At 43.9% G+C, this 16938-nt stretch overlaps 2 protein-coding genes across 3 annotated transcripts; one reads left to right on the top strand and one right to left on the bottom strand.

The window, feature by feature from the left end:
- The first annotated feature begins 1571 nt into the window (after positions 1-1571).
- gart (phosphoribosylglycinamide formyltransferase) lies at positions 1572-13162 on the top strand. The gene is made up of 23 exons (XM_080878727.1): positions 1572-1704; positions 1871-1964; positions 3415-3564; positions 4161-4256; positions 4335-4509; positions 5147-5258; positions 7554-7622; positions 7762-7887; positions 7985-8072; positions 8152-8237; positions 8325-8493; positions 8847-9078; positions 9356-9450; positions 9791-9900; positions 9996-10194; positions 10288-10539; positions 10621-10773; positions 10939-11142; positions 11228-11386; positions 11793-11923; positions 12137-12278; positions 12366-12481; positions 12584-13162. Exons 3-23 carry the CDS (start codon positions 3420-3422, stop codon positions 12776-12778), a joined length of 3054 nt encoding a protein of 1017 aa, XP_080734853.1. The 5' UTR covers positions 1572-1704; positions 1871-1964; positions 3415-3419; the 3' UTR covers positions 12779-13162.
- On the bottom strand, positions 12894-14679 carry hemk2 (HemK methyltransferase 2, ETF1 glutamine and histone H4 lysine). Of its 2 annotated transcripts, XM_080878729.1 has the most exons (6): positions 14366-14678; positions 14198-14284; positions 14008-14098; positions 13854-13937; positions 13629-13770; positions 12894-13544 (listed from the first exon to the last, which is right to left on the bottom strand). In XM_080878729.1, exons 1-6 carry the CDS (start codon positions 14488-14490, stop codon positions 13429-13431), a joined length of 645 nt encoding a protein of 214 aa, XP_080734855.1. In that variant the 5' UTR covers positions 14491-14678; the 3' UTR covers positions 12894-13428. The 2 variants fall into 2 exon arrangements, with proteins under 2 accessions (XP_080734855.1, XP_080734856.1); XM_080878730.1 differs by lacking the exon at positions 13854-13937 and having other exon boundaries at positions 14366-14679.
- Between the last annotated feature and the right edge of the window lie 2259 nt (positions 14680-16938).

Genomic DNA, 16938 nt, shown 5'->3' with positions numbered 1-16938 from the left:
TTCAAAATGCACGTTTCATGTATTTAACATCATTTACTTGTTGGAACGCCCAGATTTCAGCCTTCTAGCAGGTCTAGAAGGAATTGAGCATAATTAATAGATGTACAGAATTCAATTTCAGGTATTTGGCAACTCCAATGGCCCAGCATAGCAGAACGTAACCCCATCTGTGAAAGAGACTAGAGCAGGACACCCCTGAAGTCTAGACGCTGGTGGTAGAAATAGATGGAGGCTTGAATGATGAGTGAGAGGCGGTGATAGGGAGGAGGTGGGTTGCAAATAGGTGTCTGCAAAGAAGAATGACAGATGTGCAGTGAGATTTGAAGTACACGGAGTGAAGGTTGATTGGCCTAAAGAAGGCCGGCAGAAAGATGATTGGACTAGACCGGTGATCTCACAAAAGTGGAAAAGTGGAAGTGATGTAAAGCTCAAGCTTTAGTTACCAAAAACACCTGGGAAGCAGACAGACATGTGAAGTTAAAGAATTTGGAAGTAGCCCTTTATCATTCCATCCACTTTGTGCAATGTACAACTGGCAGCAAAACAGCCCCACAGCACGATGCTACCATCGCTATGCTCGACAGTTGGTACAGTGTTTTTAGGTTTGAAAGCTTCACCTTTACTACTCTAAACATACCACTTGTCATTGTGGCTGAAAAGCTCAATCTTTGTCTCATCTGACCATAAAACTTTTCTTGAGAAAGCATATAACTAGTCCAGGTGGGCAGCTGCAAATTTCAGTCAAGCTTGAAGGTGTCAATTTTGGAGCAGATGTAAAGCTCTGGCAGCATCATTCTACACTGTGTGGAGTGACGCTGTTGCACCAGAAACCAATTTCCTCTCGTGAGGGTAATACTTTAGGTTTTCTTCCAGATCTTGGCAAAGTAGTGACACATGTGAATAATGTACATTTACATACAAGTGATGATACTGTTGTCTTGCAGTTGTCGTTCTCTTTAATCTTCACTGAGTTCCAGGACTTGCACATTGTTCTGAGTACTGGTTAATTGTGTTTGTTGGTTCTTGTTTCTTTTGCATCTCATTTACTGAGTTGTTTTATGTTTAATATATATTGATTTATGGGTTTATTTTGCTTTAGTGGAGGGTTGCTCCACTATGCTTGTGAGGGCTAGGCACGTGTAGTGGAATTCCCTCTGATGCATGTGAGCATACACACCGGGAAATGGGTATTACGCACCATTTAAGTTGCAGTGAGGATTGTAGACAGACTACACAGGATCATTTTACTGAACCTTGTTATTTTAAGTAATGTTTGTAAATAACGTGTCTTAATTAACGGTTCGGTATTCCCAGCCCTGCTACTTAAGAAGTTCTTTTTTTCAGCTCTACAATTTTAGTGATTTTGTCCAATAAACTTTGTTTGATGAACTTGACCTGCCTCGTCTCTGCCCGATAATAACGAGCCTGTGTGCCTTTTATAACTGTTACAACGTTTGCGCCGGCAATCTCTCCTGGGGTGTTACACCAGGTGTTGCTGTCATCACCATCTAGTTAGTTGCCTTTACCGGTTTTCCTAATTCGAGTCGCCACCATTGACTGTGTTTTCTACAGTCAATGGTCGCCACACTAGCACGAGATGGCGAACAAACTACAATTCCCATGATGCACTTGCCAGTTACACCCCGAGGAAGTTGTAGAATTCCCCAAAAAAGTGTCCCAGATTAGTTTGTACAACACATAAAGGTAAGCAGCGAACACAAACGCCGATACACTTTGTTATGCTTCGTAGCACTTTAAGCTAACTTTTCGTAGCGTTTGCTAACGTATAGTGAATATGTATTTGTTACATTGGATCCACGTGGTGTGTTGTATGTGTGTGTGATGACATACTTTGCATCCCCTCGGTCAGTCAGCGGGCTGGGAGCAGAGGCTACACGTCTGACTGTTGTCCTGGTCTGGGCTCCGGCTAATTCCTGCTTCACACATACACTTAACACGCGCAGGTAAGTGTTAAAATGGCACGCGACATGCTCACTTTACCCAGTTTAACGCGGTAATGTCGCTGAATGTACTCTTAGTGGAAAAGAATGGGATTGAATGCATTGCACAGACGATCCAAGAAAGTTTATTAGAAATGCAGTGGATGTTTTTTTTTTTTGTTATTCTAGAATAAATGCATGGATTTCTGTGTACATGCTGCCACCTTTTCACTGTTTTCCCAGAGTATAGCAGTGAAATTCATTCATATACATTCTGGCACATGCCAGTGCAGTAATACCAGTTTCAAATGCATCATTTTGCGCAGCATGTTGTGTAACAGCGTATAAACAGCTTTGTCAGTGAAGGTTCTCAAGAAAAAAAAAACTTTCTTAAACCCTTATTGGACTCGTGCATCTTAAAAGCGAGTCACATGAGCGGAGTGATTTCAATCAAACCCGATGATTTGGTTAATTGTTGAGCATGCGCAACCACTGTGCAACACACACGCCTTTGTGTTGTCTTATCCCTGAAGTCACTGCACTGATGCAGTGTATCTGCAAAAACTGGCCTTTACTGTAGCAAACCATGCAGTTGCACAACCTCCCAGGGTTCAAGGAATGGGTTTCAGGTCAGCGCACATGGGGATGGTTTAAACTCTGACCCCAGTTTGTTTGATTTCAAGGGCCAACAAACAACTTTGTAGTCCCTTTCAGCTGTTTTATATCCGTATCCTGCTTTCTAATAGATTCCCAATAGTTTGAAGTAAAAGGGATATGTTGGACTTTTTTTTACGTATTGGTCACATATTGTCTTAGTAACAGTACTTTGACTTTATCACCCCAGACTGCTCTTGTAAAGGATTGTAAACTCTTTCCTTGGGGAAGCAGTTGTAAGGAACAGCTGTTTAAGGCCTTCGTTTGTTCTGTTGACTGTATTAAAAAGAGGCCAGTACTGTTCATTTTCAAAGACGGCTCTCAGTGCCCCCTGACTGATGTCTGTCCTCATGCATGCGATAGAAGAATTAAAGGTGTTTTTACTGCTACTACAGTGTCTGCTAGCTTTGTTAATTAAATTTCCATGACAGGGATTTTTTTTAAAAAAATGCATTGGATGAATACTCCAAAAATGGAGGGACTGCCGAATAACTGCCCAGCCACACTGTGGCTGTTATGGTTTTATTTTTCTATGCAAATTGAGCCTGTGTTTCCACTTGTTGGTGATTTAGCCTTGCCTGGTGACCATTCTGTGTAATTGTTGACTTGTGTTTATGTTCTGCTTGATTGGATCCTTGTTACTGCGGCGATACAAGATGATATGAGAGCAGCAGGCTGACTGAAAAGGTCACCGCTTCCTCGCAGCTGTGCAGTTATAGGTCACCGTTTGCATGCAATTAAATTGGCACGAGTGCTGTCAATTAAAGGTGGATGACAAGATGAGTTTTGGTGGTGGTGTTGTTCTTCTTTTGCCGCTCAGGTGTCATGGCAGGGCGGGTGCTGGTGGTTGGTGGCGGCGGGCGGGAGCACGCGCTGGCGTGGAAGCTGGCCCAGTCGCCACAGGTTCAGCAGGTTCTGGTAGCGCCGGGTAACGCGGGCACGGCCGGCTGTGGAAAAATCAGCAATTCTGGTAAGTGGGAAGTGTTTTCTATATTAATACTTGAGTGACGGGCAGCTTTGTGAAGATCAGGTGTCCCTCTGAGACACAAGCGTTCAGACAATTTTCGAAGGTCTTGCTGTGGCGTAAATCACTGCACCTTTTACACATTTTCCTAACAAAATGAAAAGAAATGAAGGATGACTCAAGACTTATGCACATCACATTAAACCAGAAGCTGCAAAGCATCAAACCTGTAAATCGGAGGAATTGGCTTGCCTGCTTTATGCAAGGGTAGCTGCACAGATTCCACACTAAAGCTGCGATATGACACGTTTTTGCACTTTGCCAACATTCTAAGTTTCTTATCTTACAGATGAACTTCTTTGCGTTTCATATCCTTCTTCATTAGCGTTACTCATTAAGAGCTTTAATAAATATAGCACAAACTTTTACAGCACCTCTGTTTAAGGTGACGATGAGGACGCTCGCACAGATATGTATTAATTAATGCACTGATTGAGTTAATTACATAATTAGCCTAATGGGATATGCTCGGTATGCCATGCTGATTACACCGTCAAGCAGCTGAAGACTGAATGATGTCTAAGTGCTCACACTCTGTGCAGAGGTATCAGTGAGCAACCACACCATCCTGGCTCAGTTCTGCAAGGATCACCATGTGGGGCTGGTTGTGGTCGGACCTGAAGTTCCGTTGGCAGCAGGTAAGTGCCGGCCGTCTGTTTAAACTTGTATGATGGGTATGATTTTTATATTAAATGCACCTGTTGCTTCTCTTTCAGGTATTGTGGATGACCTGACGGCCGCAGGAGTTCCATGTTTTGGTCCTTCAGCCAAAGCAGCTCAGCTGGAGGCCAGTAAGAGCTTTTCCAAGGCCTTCATGGAACGTCACGGCATCCCCACAGCTCGCTACGGGTCCTTCACCGACCCCCAGCAGGCCTGTCACTACATCCGCACGTCAGTACTATAGAAGGATATGTGAGGCAATACACTTCATTAAATTTACAGTTCTGGTTTTGGACTGTTGAAAACTCGTCTTGGTCCAGCTTAATTGAAGAAGTAGTTGGGATTGGAGATGGGGTTTTCTGTTTACGGTAAAAGACTGTCTATGGCTGCGAAGTTTTGTTTTTAGAGCCGTGAAACGCATAAAAAGCGACACCGTGAAAGAAGATGGAAGTTTCCTTCCTCAGATGGTTTCATGAGTTAATGATCTAAGATGTAATGACCGCCTTTCTGATGAGCGAAGCCGCACGGAGCAATCCGGCATAAACAGATTTGTTACTTTTATCGACAAAGGGGAGGGTAAAAGGGGAAAAAAAATGTCTTGCGCTCAATGAGAGCCGTTTCTCTGGTCATGTAAAGCATCTTGGGCAGAACAACAGCTGCCATATTCTGACAGCCTTCATCCATACGGATCGCAAACCCATTCCCCAACAGCAGCGCGCACTGCAAATGTTAAATGGTGCACAAAAAAAAACATTTTATGCTCAGTATCAGCATCTGTTCAGTGTATGTCTGTGGCGGCAGCGGGGAGGCAGAGAAAAGATTCCTGTTGCACATTATCCAGGTTTATTTCATCTCTTTGATTCTCCAGGGCCGACTTTCCAGCTCTGGTGGTGAAGGCAAGCGGTCTGGCTGCAGGGAAGGGAGTGATCGTGGCGCGAGATCAGGACGAGGCCTGTCAGGCCGTGATGGACATTATGAAGGTGTGAGGCTATTAAGCAATACTGCAGCTCTTCATTAATCCCTGGCCTTATGTTATAGCAAGGAGGGGAAAGAGGGGGAAATGGGCAGCAGTATTTGGCTAAAATTTTTAATTGAAAATAGATGAATGAGTGTTGTAAAAGCTTCCTTTTTGAATATTCAGTCACAGCTGCCCACAGAGCAGTCCTCCTAGATCAGTGATGTATGTAATGTTCTCAATGCTCATTTCCCAGCACATTTCTGGGCTACTTAAAGCTGCTGTAATCATTATTTTTATATGAATGTTGGACCAAACTGCTTTGTGTATATGAAAAGGGTGGGAATTAGTGCCAACTCTGCTCTTCCTCTTAATTTCACCTTTATGTTGTAGCTGTGCTGTTATGGCGCACTCCTCAGTCTTTTTAATGTCTTCAGATGCAGATTTTACACCATTTGCAGACAATGGACCTTGTTTTATTTATTTTTGAGAAGGACATGGTTCAGGGGCCCGTTCTTCGTACGTCGCTCACTACATCCAAGACCAAACCATCGCGCTAACCGTGAGCTCGCTAATCCGGTTCCCCGAACACACCTGCTGTTGACGATTAGTACAGCTGGACGCAGTAATGTGACATCACTGGGTGTCGTAAAAGGGGCTACGCATCGATAGTAGAAACATTGATCGGCAACCCTCTGATTGGTCGGCGAAAATGTCGACGGAGCGCGCTCGGCTCGGTATTTTTCGGCAGCAGAGCAAGAACTCTTGAGTGAGGGATTTCAGGAGTTTCAGAGTTTAATCAGAACGCAAGGGAACACTGCAAAGGCTGCAAAAGCAAGGAGAGAGGGCTGGCAGAAAGTTGCTGACAAATTAAACTCGTAAGTAATTTAATAATAACAATAATAATGGAGTGGATTGATATAGCGCTTTTCAAGGCACCCAAAGCGCTTTACAATGCCACTATTCAGTCACTCTCACATTCACATTTCAAAAGTTTTGAAACGGCTAAGGAACAAAACTGACTTGGCACCAACAATGTCTCTGTCTCAAACAGAAAGCTAACGTGTATTTCCTGATGAAGTATAACGTTAAACGTTGCTACTGTGAGCTGAAACTTTCTGCCACTTAAGGAAAAAAAAGAAAATAATTTGCCATCCGTAATTCAAAATTTCATGTTACTTCATTTAAATTTTAATGTAATAATTCAAAATCACAGTTTGAGTTTACCAACTTGACAAAAAAAACATGTTTTTGTCAGTTTTGAGCTATGTTGAAGTTTCAGTTGCCAAAAAACAGGGGGAGGAGAAATGTGGCAGAAACAAGCTTCCATGTTTTCAGGTGTTTTTCTTTTTTGGAAGTATTGGGAAGTAATTTTTAAACAGGAATGCAAAACAGAGTATGTTACTATATTATTGAGAGTTATTTACTATTAGCATGAGGAATGTTGGAGGAATTTTTCAAACTATTCCTGCAATAAAACACAGAAAATACCTCAGTAAACATTAAAATGGGATTTCACAAACTAACAGTTTTAAGTCTGGAGTTTGGCATTGGGGTGGTGACCAGGGTTGGACGAGAGGGTAAAGTGCTATTCTAGTTAGTATTGAGCATCAGTAGAGTGTAGCAGTGCAGGCACAGATGACTGCTCATTAATGTTAACATAATTTAGAATATTTACTCATCAAAAAAAACCCTGCAATTCCTGCTGGAAACTCTGGAATTCCGACCTACTCAGGAAAGCACGATTAAGGTCTGCTTCACTGAGTATTCAAACACGTTTCTTCCAGGTCAAAGTCATCTGCTTTGATCTGCTGCATCGTGTTTCCTGTTGTGAGCATCCAGAAGTGCTGCAGTGAAGTGAATTATAACGTGCTACTTTTTTCTTTCTGATGGCAGAAACATGCTACACAGCTGTCGTAATCTGTTACCATTATTTTGTGTGCTAAACAAATCCTGCAGTGGATTATATTTCTGTAGGCAGCTCCTCATTTTTCTAGACTTTGGTGTGCCTTGTTTATGCAAAGCTGCTTCTCTGCCCTGTATCCTCCCAAAAGAAATTGAACTGCAGAAGCCTTTAAACGCCTTTCTTCTTCTCTCTCAGACTGTTTCCCTTTAAAGCTGCACAGCAGCCTCTGGTGCAGAGTCGCCTGGTTAGTCAGTAGAATAATCGCTGGTGGAGTCTCAGAAGTTTGTTGGGGTTTTTTGTTTTGTTTTTTTGGGAGTTTTTTTTTACCCGATATATTGAGCTGTTGAAGAATTTTGGGGGAGGTAATTGGATCTTCCAGTGTCAACAGTTTGCTGTGTTTACTGTGCGCTCAAGGACGGAGCCTTTGGATCTGCAGGGGAGACGGTGGTGGTGGAGGAGCTTCTGGAGGGAGAGGAAGTATCTGTGAGTGCAATAGTTTAAGTTAAAGTCTGAGAAAACTTAAACAAACTTAAGAATTTTTTTTATATACATGTGCGTGTATATTTTTTTTTCTTCCATCAAAATTGGCAAACTGCTTATCCCGCATGCTCTGGTTTTGTAGTGCCTGTGTTTCAGCGACGGCCACTCGGTGTCACAGATGCCCCCTGCACAGGATCACAAGCGGCTGCAGGACAGTGACCTGGGCCCAAACACAGGCGGCATGGGAGCTTACTGCCCCACCCCTCAGGTAACGTTAACTGTAGTCGTTCTGCACCACCCTGTTTGTGCTCTACTTTAGTTTTTGCTGGCTAATGGTTAAGCTGCTTTCTGTCACTGTGGTACAGGTGAGTCAGGACCTGCTGCAGCAAATCACAGAGACTGTTCTGCAGAAGACTGTGGATGGGATGCGTGAGGAGGGAACACCCTATGTGGGTGAGTACCATCTGTAGTCAATGTTTGCTGCAGCAGCCTTCATTTATTTTCACTTATCGTTTATGCCCTTGTCTTTCAGGCGTGCTGTACGCAGGCCTGATGCTGACAGAGCGGGGCCCGAAGGTGCTAGAGTTTAACTGCCGCTTCGGAGACCCCGAGTGTCAGGTGTGTGTTTCACAGGCAGACGTCCACCTTTGCATCTCCTCTCTTTAAAACTAAGCGTTTCTCTCCGCTCTTGCCATTTTCCTCCAGGTGCTGCTGCCGCTGTTGCAGAGCGACCTATATGAAGTGATCATGAACACCATGAATGGCAAACTGGCCTCCAACGCCCCCGTGTGGCACCAGGACAGCTCTGCAGTCACTGTGGTCATGGCCAGTGGCGGTTACCCCGGCTCCTACAAGAAAGGAGTCGAAATCACAGGTACAGGAAATCCGCGATTTCAGCAGGAGTCTTGTTTAAAATCGTCTGTGAGTGAAGATGGAGTGTGGCTTCACTTTTTCTGTGAGCCTCTCAGTCTGTACATGTGCAAAACTCTAGTTCCTTTTTCCTTCATGTTAATGTTTCAGTCTGTGGTTCTGTGGATGTAATAATTCTGCAATCGAAAAAAAAAAACATGCACATTTTATTGCAAAAAATGATCAAGTTAATGTAATGCATTAATTTCTGCAAGTGCTTTACTGAAAACACTACATCTAGATTTTTGGGACATATACTGTGTTTGCGCACGTTATAGTGCTTGGAACTATTAGTGTAACACCTTGGCTCCTCCTCAGGGTTGTCCCTGATTCAGGACATGGGGCTGCAGATTTTCCATGCCGGTACAGCCTTGAAAGAAGGAAGCGTGGTCTCCAGCGGCGGGCGGGTCTTGTCTGTCACTGCAGTGAAGTCGTCTCTGGAGCTGGCCCTGCAGGCGGCCAATCAGGGTGTGGCGGCAGTTGGCTTCCCGGACGCGGTGTACAGGCGCGACATCGGTCACCGAGCCATCGCTCACTTGAAACAGCACAGGTGTGTGTGTGGCTAAAAATTCTGTTGTGCTTTTGTTCATTCCTTTGCTGGATATCATGTATTTGAATAATAAACTGCGTCCTTGTTCTTCTTTCCGCGGGTATTAATTTTCATCTTCAGCTAATTAAGTTGTCATGTAGCTGATCTAATTCACAGTGAGGAATTCCCGACTGATTTTTAGCCTCTTTCATTAGCTTCACTGTGATAGCAGCTGCAGACCAACACGATATTACCGACTGTCACAGTTCAGTGAGTGCTGATCAGTTGTCTCTGACAGAGGTCTGACCTATAAGGACAGCGGTGTGGACATTGCTGCCGGAAACAGGCTGGTGGACGTGATCAAACCCCTGGCCAAGGCAACTTCCCGTTCTGGTAATTTTGTTCTTATCTGCAGAAATTGAACACAAAAGGAAGAAAGGGTTTGTATTGTGTTTACACACAGCTTATGCGCTTGTATCTGTGATCGAATGTCAAACCCACAACATTGGGGGGAAATTGTTTAAATGCCACTCTGTAAACCTCATTTTATTTTCTTCCTCTTCTGCTGATGGAAACCTTTTTTCTAATTAGAAAACGCGTTTTCCTGCCTTTTCAGTAATTGTAGTCATTAAATGCTGTGATTTTTATTACATCTGTTTTATTCAGATAAAGCAGCCGTAGTCTAAACAACAAACTAGAACGAATGAGTCACTTGTTTTTCTGTCTTTGCCAGGATGTAATGCAGAGCTCGGAGGCTTCGCTGGGCTCTTTGACCTGAAGGCGGCTGGATTTGTGGACCCGATCCTTGTATCTGGAACAGACGGAGTTGGGACTAAGCTCAAGGTGGGATTTCAGTCCTTTAAGGAGAATAGAGCCTGTAAACCTAGCAGTGTTTGGATTTTCTTTTAATTTTTTTTTTTTCTTTTTTAAATCATCAGATCGCCCAGGCGTGCGGGCAGCACGGCATTCTGGGTCAGGACCTGGTGGCCATGTGTGTAAACGATGTGCTGGCACAGGGTGCTGAGCCGCTCTTCTTCCTCGACTACTTCTCCTGTGGTAGCCTGGATGTGGACGTGGCCGCCTCGGTGGTCAGGGGCATCGCAAAGGCCTGCGAAATGGCCGGCTGCGCGCTGCTGGGTGAGAAACAAGACATACCATTTGAGGCTTATGAGGTAAGGTAGATCCGGTCTTGACGTTATGTTGAGTTCATGCCATCTGCTTCTGTTGCAGGTGGTGAGACGGCTGAAATGCCGAGCGTCTATCCTCCGGGAGAGTACGACCTGGCCGGGTTCTGCGTCGGCGCAGTGGAACGAGGAGCTCTGCTGCCCAGACTGGGGGATATCTCTGAGGGGCACATGCTGATTGGAGTGGCCTCCTCTGGGGTTCATAGCAACGGCTTCAGTCTTGTCCGTAAAATCCTGGAGAAGGCAAAGCTCAGCTACAGCTCCCCTGCTCCCTTTGGCAAGTCAGGACAGACTGTTGGTGAGTCAAAGAGATGAAGTGTGCCTTTCCTCCAGGTTACCCTTAACAGTTGAACTCAATTGTTTGTAATTCTGATTCCAGGGGAGGTTCTGCTGACTCCAACGAAGATCTACAGCCCCCTGCTCCTGCCGATCCTGCGCAGCGGTGCTGTCAAAGCCTACGCTCACATCACAGGTGGGGGACTCCTGGAGAACATCCCACGGGTGCTGCCACAGGAGCTGGCTGTGGATTTAGGTGAGACGAAAGCACAAACGCAAACTATAGCATAGAGACAACGACCTGAACAATGTGGAGAGGAAGAATAAGAATGTATAAAAACACTTAACAGAAGTGTTTTTATATTCAGCACAGTTGCAGCACCTCCTGATTGATTATTTACACGGTTTATGCACGGTACAGATGCCTCTCAGTGGAGCATCCCCCCAGTGTTCTCCTGGCTCCACAAGGAAGGAGGTCTGAGTGAAGAGGAGATGGCCCGCACCTTCAACTGCGGCCTGGGAGCGGTGCTGGTGGTCGCCCCCGTGGACGCTCAGAGGGTCCTGAGCCAGCTTCAAGCCCACGAGGAGGCCTGGATTGTCGGTTCGCTGGCCCACAAGGAACCTGGTGAGACTGTGAAATGCTGATGCTTAAAAACAGGCTGGCGGGACAGAAACAAAAGAGACTAAAAATGAACTTTGTGTTCACGCAGGGGCCGAACCTGTGGTGGTCCGCAACCTGAAAAACAGCCTGCTCAATGCGGGACAGGCCTCCAGCAAAGAGGTGGCAGTCGAGGCGAATGGGGGTTGTCACGACAACAGCATGGTACCACGCAAGAGGACAAAAGTAGGCGTTCTCATCTCTGGCACAGGTGTGTTTCTAATAATGGTGAAATGAGTTCATGCAAGTACCATTTGAAAAGTGGTTTAGGAAATCTGTGTGTGTCACATAAAAGCAACAGAAGAGTTTATAAGTCTAACATTGCCACTATCAGGCGCAATGTTTCAGTGACAAAATATCATCTAGACAAGGTATTTGCAATTTGAAAGTCATTTTGTTTTCCAAAATATTGAAGTACAGTGTCAGGTGAGGACGTCTTCCTTCTGACTAATTGTTTTAAATGTATGCGGCTGGAGAGAGGTCACATGTAGTGTGCAAAAAAGCGAAGGAGAAGAGAAGTTGTATCCTTGTATGTCTGCTCCTTCAGAGTCAAGATAATGAAGGACCATATTTTTTAAACTGGTGTCTAAAAATAAATGACTATTCTGTTCTCCTAGGCACAAACCTGCAGGCCCTCATAGAGCAGGCCAAGCGTCCGTGCAGCTCAGCTGAGATTGTGGTGGTGATTTCCAACAAACCAGGAGTTCAAGGCCTGAAAAGAGCATCACTGGCTGGCATCCAGACCCGGGTAACAACCAGAAGTAGCTTTTCACTTAACTTGGGGGGAAAAAAAATGCATTTATGATAACTTTGAGTGGGGTTTTGGAGATTTAAAAAGTCTGGATGAGCTCACTGATGTGAGTTTGGAATTAAATGAATAAATAAATACACCCTAAGCAGTGGTCTGATCCATGTGTGCACACTTTCTGGGGGAAAAACCTGTCTGTCTGGCTCTGAATAGGTGGTAGACCACAAACTATATGGCAGCCGCGCAGAGTTCGATGGCACCATTGATCGCGTGCTGGAAGAATTTGGGGTGGAGTTGGTGTGTCTGGCTGGGTTCATGAGGATCCTCACTGGAACCTTTGTCAAGAAATGGAATGGTAGGCTCCCTGAAGCGCATCTTTTCTTCTGTGAAATATCAGAGAGATTTAAGTTTTCTTACAGTTTCAGTGCGTTTGTTGTCACAGGTAAGCTGCTGAACATCCATCCGTCTCTGCTACCCTCGTTCAAGGGTGTGAACGCTCAGAAACAGGCTCTGCAGGCTGGTGTGAGGGTCACCGGCTGCACGGTCCACTTTGTAGCAGTAAGTAGGAGCTTGTGTTTAGTTCAGATGTGAAAACCAAGAAGCAGAGTCGTGGGAGGCAGGAAAGTTTAACATTTTGCTGTGGCTTCTGTACTCGATCAGGAGGAGGTGGACGCAGGAGCCATCATCGTGCAGGAGGCGGTGCCCGTGCTGGGTAGCGACACAGAGGAGAGTCTCTCCGACAGAATCAGAGAGGCCGAGCACCGAGCCTTCCCTGCAGCTCTGGAGCTGGTGGCGAGCGGCGCTGTGAGCCTTGGAGAGGATGGACGCATAAGCTGGAAATCTCACTCAAGTTAAAATAAAAAAATAAAAAAAATAAAAAAATTAATAATAATTATGTGCTGTTTACAGCAATTCCAGTTTACTTCCGTTACACAAAACTGGTTTTAGAGAAATTGAGGCACTAACAGAGTGATGAGTAGAAAAAGTTTACTCTTTAAAAAGTCTTCAGCTGACTTTTGTACACATGTGCTGTAGGGTCACTTAAAGCTTTTGAAAAAACCCAGATAAATGACTGCATTAACTACATTCCACATATATCTTGTAGATTTGCATTGGACTCACTAAATAACAGATTTAGCATGATGAGCCTTCTTGTTACAGTATCTGAATGCTTGATTATGAGGTTTTGAATGTTATCATTGGTGACTTGATAATAAAAACTGTGGTTGAATGCAAACAGTCAATTATAAGGATTTCAATCATTTATTTTTATAGTGGCTGTTTTTTGTCCATGGCTACATGGAAGGACATTTAGGACTAAATGTCCTTCCATGGAGCCAGCTTGGATTAAAAATATCCTTTGACTGATCCAATTCCTTGCAGTTTTCCCATGCTGTTCGTCCTCTGGAGATTCAACAGCTGTCCAGTTGTCCATGATTTGCTCTTGTTGAATTCTACCTCAGGGGCTAAAAGAAATGCATCCTGGACAAACATGTCCAAGGAGGTCATGTTTGTTGGTTCCTGTGGAAACGCAGGACGGACAGCCTCTCGTTTCTCGCTCTTGTAGACAAACAGGACTCTCCCTTCAAGCCACTTTGGCTCAGTAGGTGGATGATCTCCTCTGGTTAAGAAAAAGGGGGGGAAACAACTATTCAAGCTTCAATTCCTTACAATGAATAATTTGCAATGAATAAAGTCAACCAACCTGGATCATTCTCAGCAATTGTGATGAGGTAAAACAGCCCTTTATCGGACAGCAGCTGCACCACAGCTGGCAGAAATCTGTCTGTCACCTCTCGCCCTCTCTCCCCTCCAGCCCAGGCGGCTTCGATGCCTGTGCTGCCCACCTGAAAAAGAAAACCCACTGAGTAACTGGAGGTTAATGCACCATGCCTGAACTTCATTAACCCTGCTGAGCTATGTGATGCACCTCTTCTGAAGGCGTAACCACGTAGGGAGGGTTAAAGAGGAGTATGTCCACTTTCCCACACAGCTGGGGGAGAAGAGAGTCAGCCTGCAGGAGGAACAACATTCAGATATGCAGGTTGTGAAAACCCCAAACCATAAGAGCAGCTAAAGATTACCAGGTCTGTGATCACCGGCTGCAGGGACACCCTGTTACAAGAAGCAGTCTCTGCTGTGCATTGTGCTGCTGCAGGATTCACATCAGTGCAACTGAAACATAAATGCATGCGTACATGAAACTGGATGCTATGTTCTACATCAGTAAGTCCCATTGGCTGGACATTGCTGCTAGGTACCAGAATGGCTCACATATATAAAGCCGAAGGTCCCACCACCGACGCCAGGAATGCAGACACCACTCCTGAGCCACTGCCCACCTCCAAACATACACACGGGCTGAAAACGGTGAAGAGGCAGTTAAGACTCTGATAAAAATGTGTGTGTGTCTACTGGAAATAATACTCGATCTATGGCTACCTCATCCGCTGTAGCCGGTCTGCGTCTTTCTCCAGAGCATCAATCAGGAGGAAGGAGTCCTCCGCCGGCTCGTAAACCTCTCGGAAGTCTCCTCGTCCAGCGTGGGAATAAAGCGGCGTACTCATGCTCACTCTACAGCTCACTAAATATCCGCTCCTCCATCTGCTGGCCCACACTAAGGAATCAAGCTCGGCAGAGCCACTGTTTAATGTTTGATGACAATATGCCTAAACTCATGCTAAAAATAAAGGTAGCTCAGCCCCGGAGACGTTCTCGCTGTACTTCCTTATAGGGCTTTGGAGTTGACGTCACGCCGCAGTGTATTGTGGGATCGCGGCGCCATGTCAGAAGGCAACAAATCAAAACAAACACACTGGCCCTTTCTCAATTCTAAGTACGCGAGTGTGATGCATTTGTTAAATGATTGAGGTAAAATTTTATTAGAAGATTTCACCACCAATTATAATCTGCAAATAAATAACAAAGAATTTCAAAAAATTACTAAGGCTATCCCTCAAAACATTCTATGTACAGCATATAATCTTTTTCAAAACCCTGACTAGATCCCCTGACCTCCCTGAACTCTTGGTAAATGGGCATAACATTACAGCTAACAGTCTAAAAAACTCCCAAATTAGGGAATTATTTACTAATGTTTTTTTCCCTTATAGATCCAATCCAAATTCCATCTCACATCTGTTCTCTAGTGATCAAAAGTAAGAGATCAGAAAAAATTACCTAAAACTTCCCATTCCTCCCAAAGCTAAGGAGGTCCACTACAAAATCCTTTCTGGTATTTACCCTTCCAAAGAATTTCTCAGACGTCGCTTTGCTATTGATAATAATTCTTGCTCTTTTTGTGACGGGGATATTGAATCAACAGAACATTTATTTTATAATTGTATATTCTGTAAAGCCCTGTGTGCACTACTGGCTCTTTCCAAAGATTCCAAACTTACTTGAATTTTCTAAAAATGATATTATCTTGGGTTCTCTAAGAAAAGAAAAGAAGCTTGAAAATGTTCTAAATGTAATAATTATGGGCAAATTCTTCATTCACAAATGTCGTTTTCTGAAAACAAAGCCGTCCTTTTTGACTTTTCACAAAGACCTCTGCCTCTTCCTCTCATCTGTTAAATTTATGGACAAAAAACCAAGCTCTGGTTCTGAATCATATGATTATTGAACTAGATCTGCTAGAAAACCCCTAAGGTATAACGTCTTTTTTGTTGTTGTTGTTGTTGTTGTTGTTGTTGTTGTTGTTTTGTTTGTTTGTTTGTTTGCTTGCTTTGATTCTGTTTGGGGTTTGTTTTTATTTATTTGTTGTTGTTTGTACTTCCTGTTCATTATCTATCTTCTATATGTTGGAATTCAGCCTGTTCTGATACTATTTCATGTTGGGAAAATAGAATGTTTGTAGAGATTGCCATAATTGTTGTACTGTTCTGTGCAAATTTAAATAAAAAAAAAAGTACGCGAGTACGTACTCACGTTCTCGGCGAGACCGGACTTGGCGAGAACGCGAGCACGGGCTTGTACAATTGGAACACCAGCGTACTTGATGATGTCACAGGTCCAGAGCTTTTACTGCCGTCCCCTCTTAATTTAACTGTGAGTAATATGTTATGAAGCTTAACTTTAATCACAGCCAAACCGGTTTACTCAGGAACAAATAAAACACTGAAATAAACCAAACATTAACATTTAGAAGTGATCTAAGTGACTTATATATCATGTTTAACCTCAGTAGTGAAAGCTCTATTAATAAAAATAGTGTACATGTACATACGTGTACATACCTTAATAAAAACAAGCAGGTGAGATGTTAGAACGCCTTTATTTTAGTGGACACTCAATACAATAGACAGCTACTGGGGTTTGGGGTTTGTTTAACCTGAGTAGCGAAAAGACCGCGGGGGGGTGAAAACGATGTGCCGGGAGTCGCTGTTCTCGCCGGCTCTAATGATCCTCGACCTCGCTGTCTGCTTTGGAGCTGGCGGGTCACAGACGTCTCCGAAAACGTCGGAGCACGTTTGGAAACATATGATATCTTGATAAATCGAGCCAATATTTGAAGTTTACACAGCTACATTCTCGCTTGAAAATAACTTAAAAGTTTATTTTGTGACCCAGAAAGAGTAATATTTAAAAGTTATTAGCCCCGCTCGTCCGCCATTGCCGCGTTTGAGTTTTGGACGAAATGCATTTTGGGATATTTAGCTGTACCAAGTCCACACAAGTCGTGTCCAAATTCATGGACTGCATTCTCCTGAGGACCCGTATGGGCCCAAAACGTGGTCATAAATATTTTGTACTTGTAAATCAGTTTTATATGTGTAAAAAGAATTTGTGTGTGTGTAAAAAAGATTTGTATGTGTGTAAAAAAGATTTGTATGTGTAAAAAAGATTTGTGTGTTCAAATCAGTTCAAAAAAGCACCCAAATCTTTTTTACACACACAAATTCTTTTTACACATACGAATCTTTTTTACGCACACGCAAATCTTTTTTACACATACAAATCTTTTTTACACACATTCTTTTTACACATACGAATCTTTTTTACGCACACGC

This window comes from Rhamphochromis sp. 'chilingali', assembly GCF_963969265.1.
Source record: "Rhamphochromis sp. 'chilingali' genome assembly, chromosome: 3".
Classification (NCBI taxonomy): Eukaryota; Metazoa; Chordata; class Actinopteri; order Cichliformes; family Cichlidae; genus Rhamphochromis; species Rhamphochromis sp. 'chilingali'.
The sequence above is the reverse complement of the archived record's forward strand: the minus strand, read 5'-3'. Positions and strand labels throughout refer to the sequence as shown.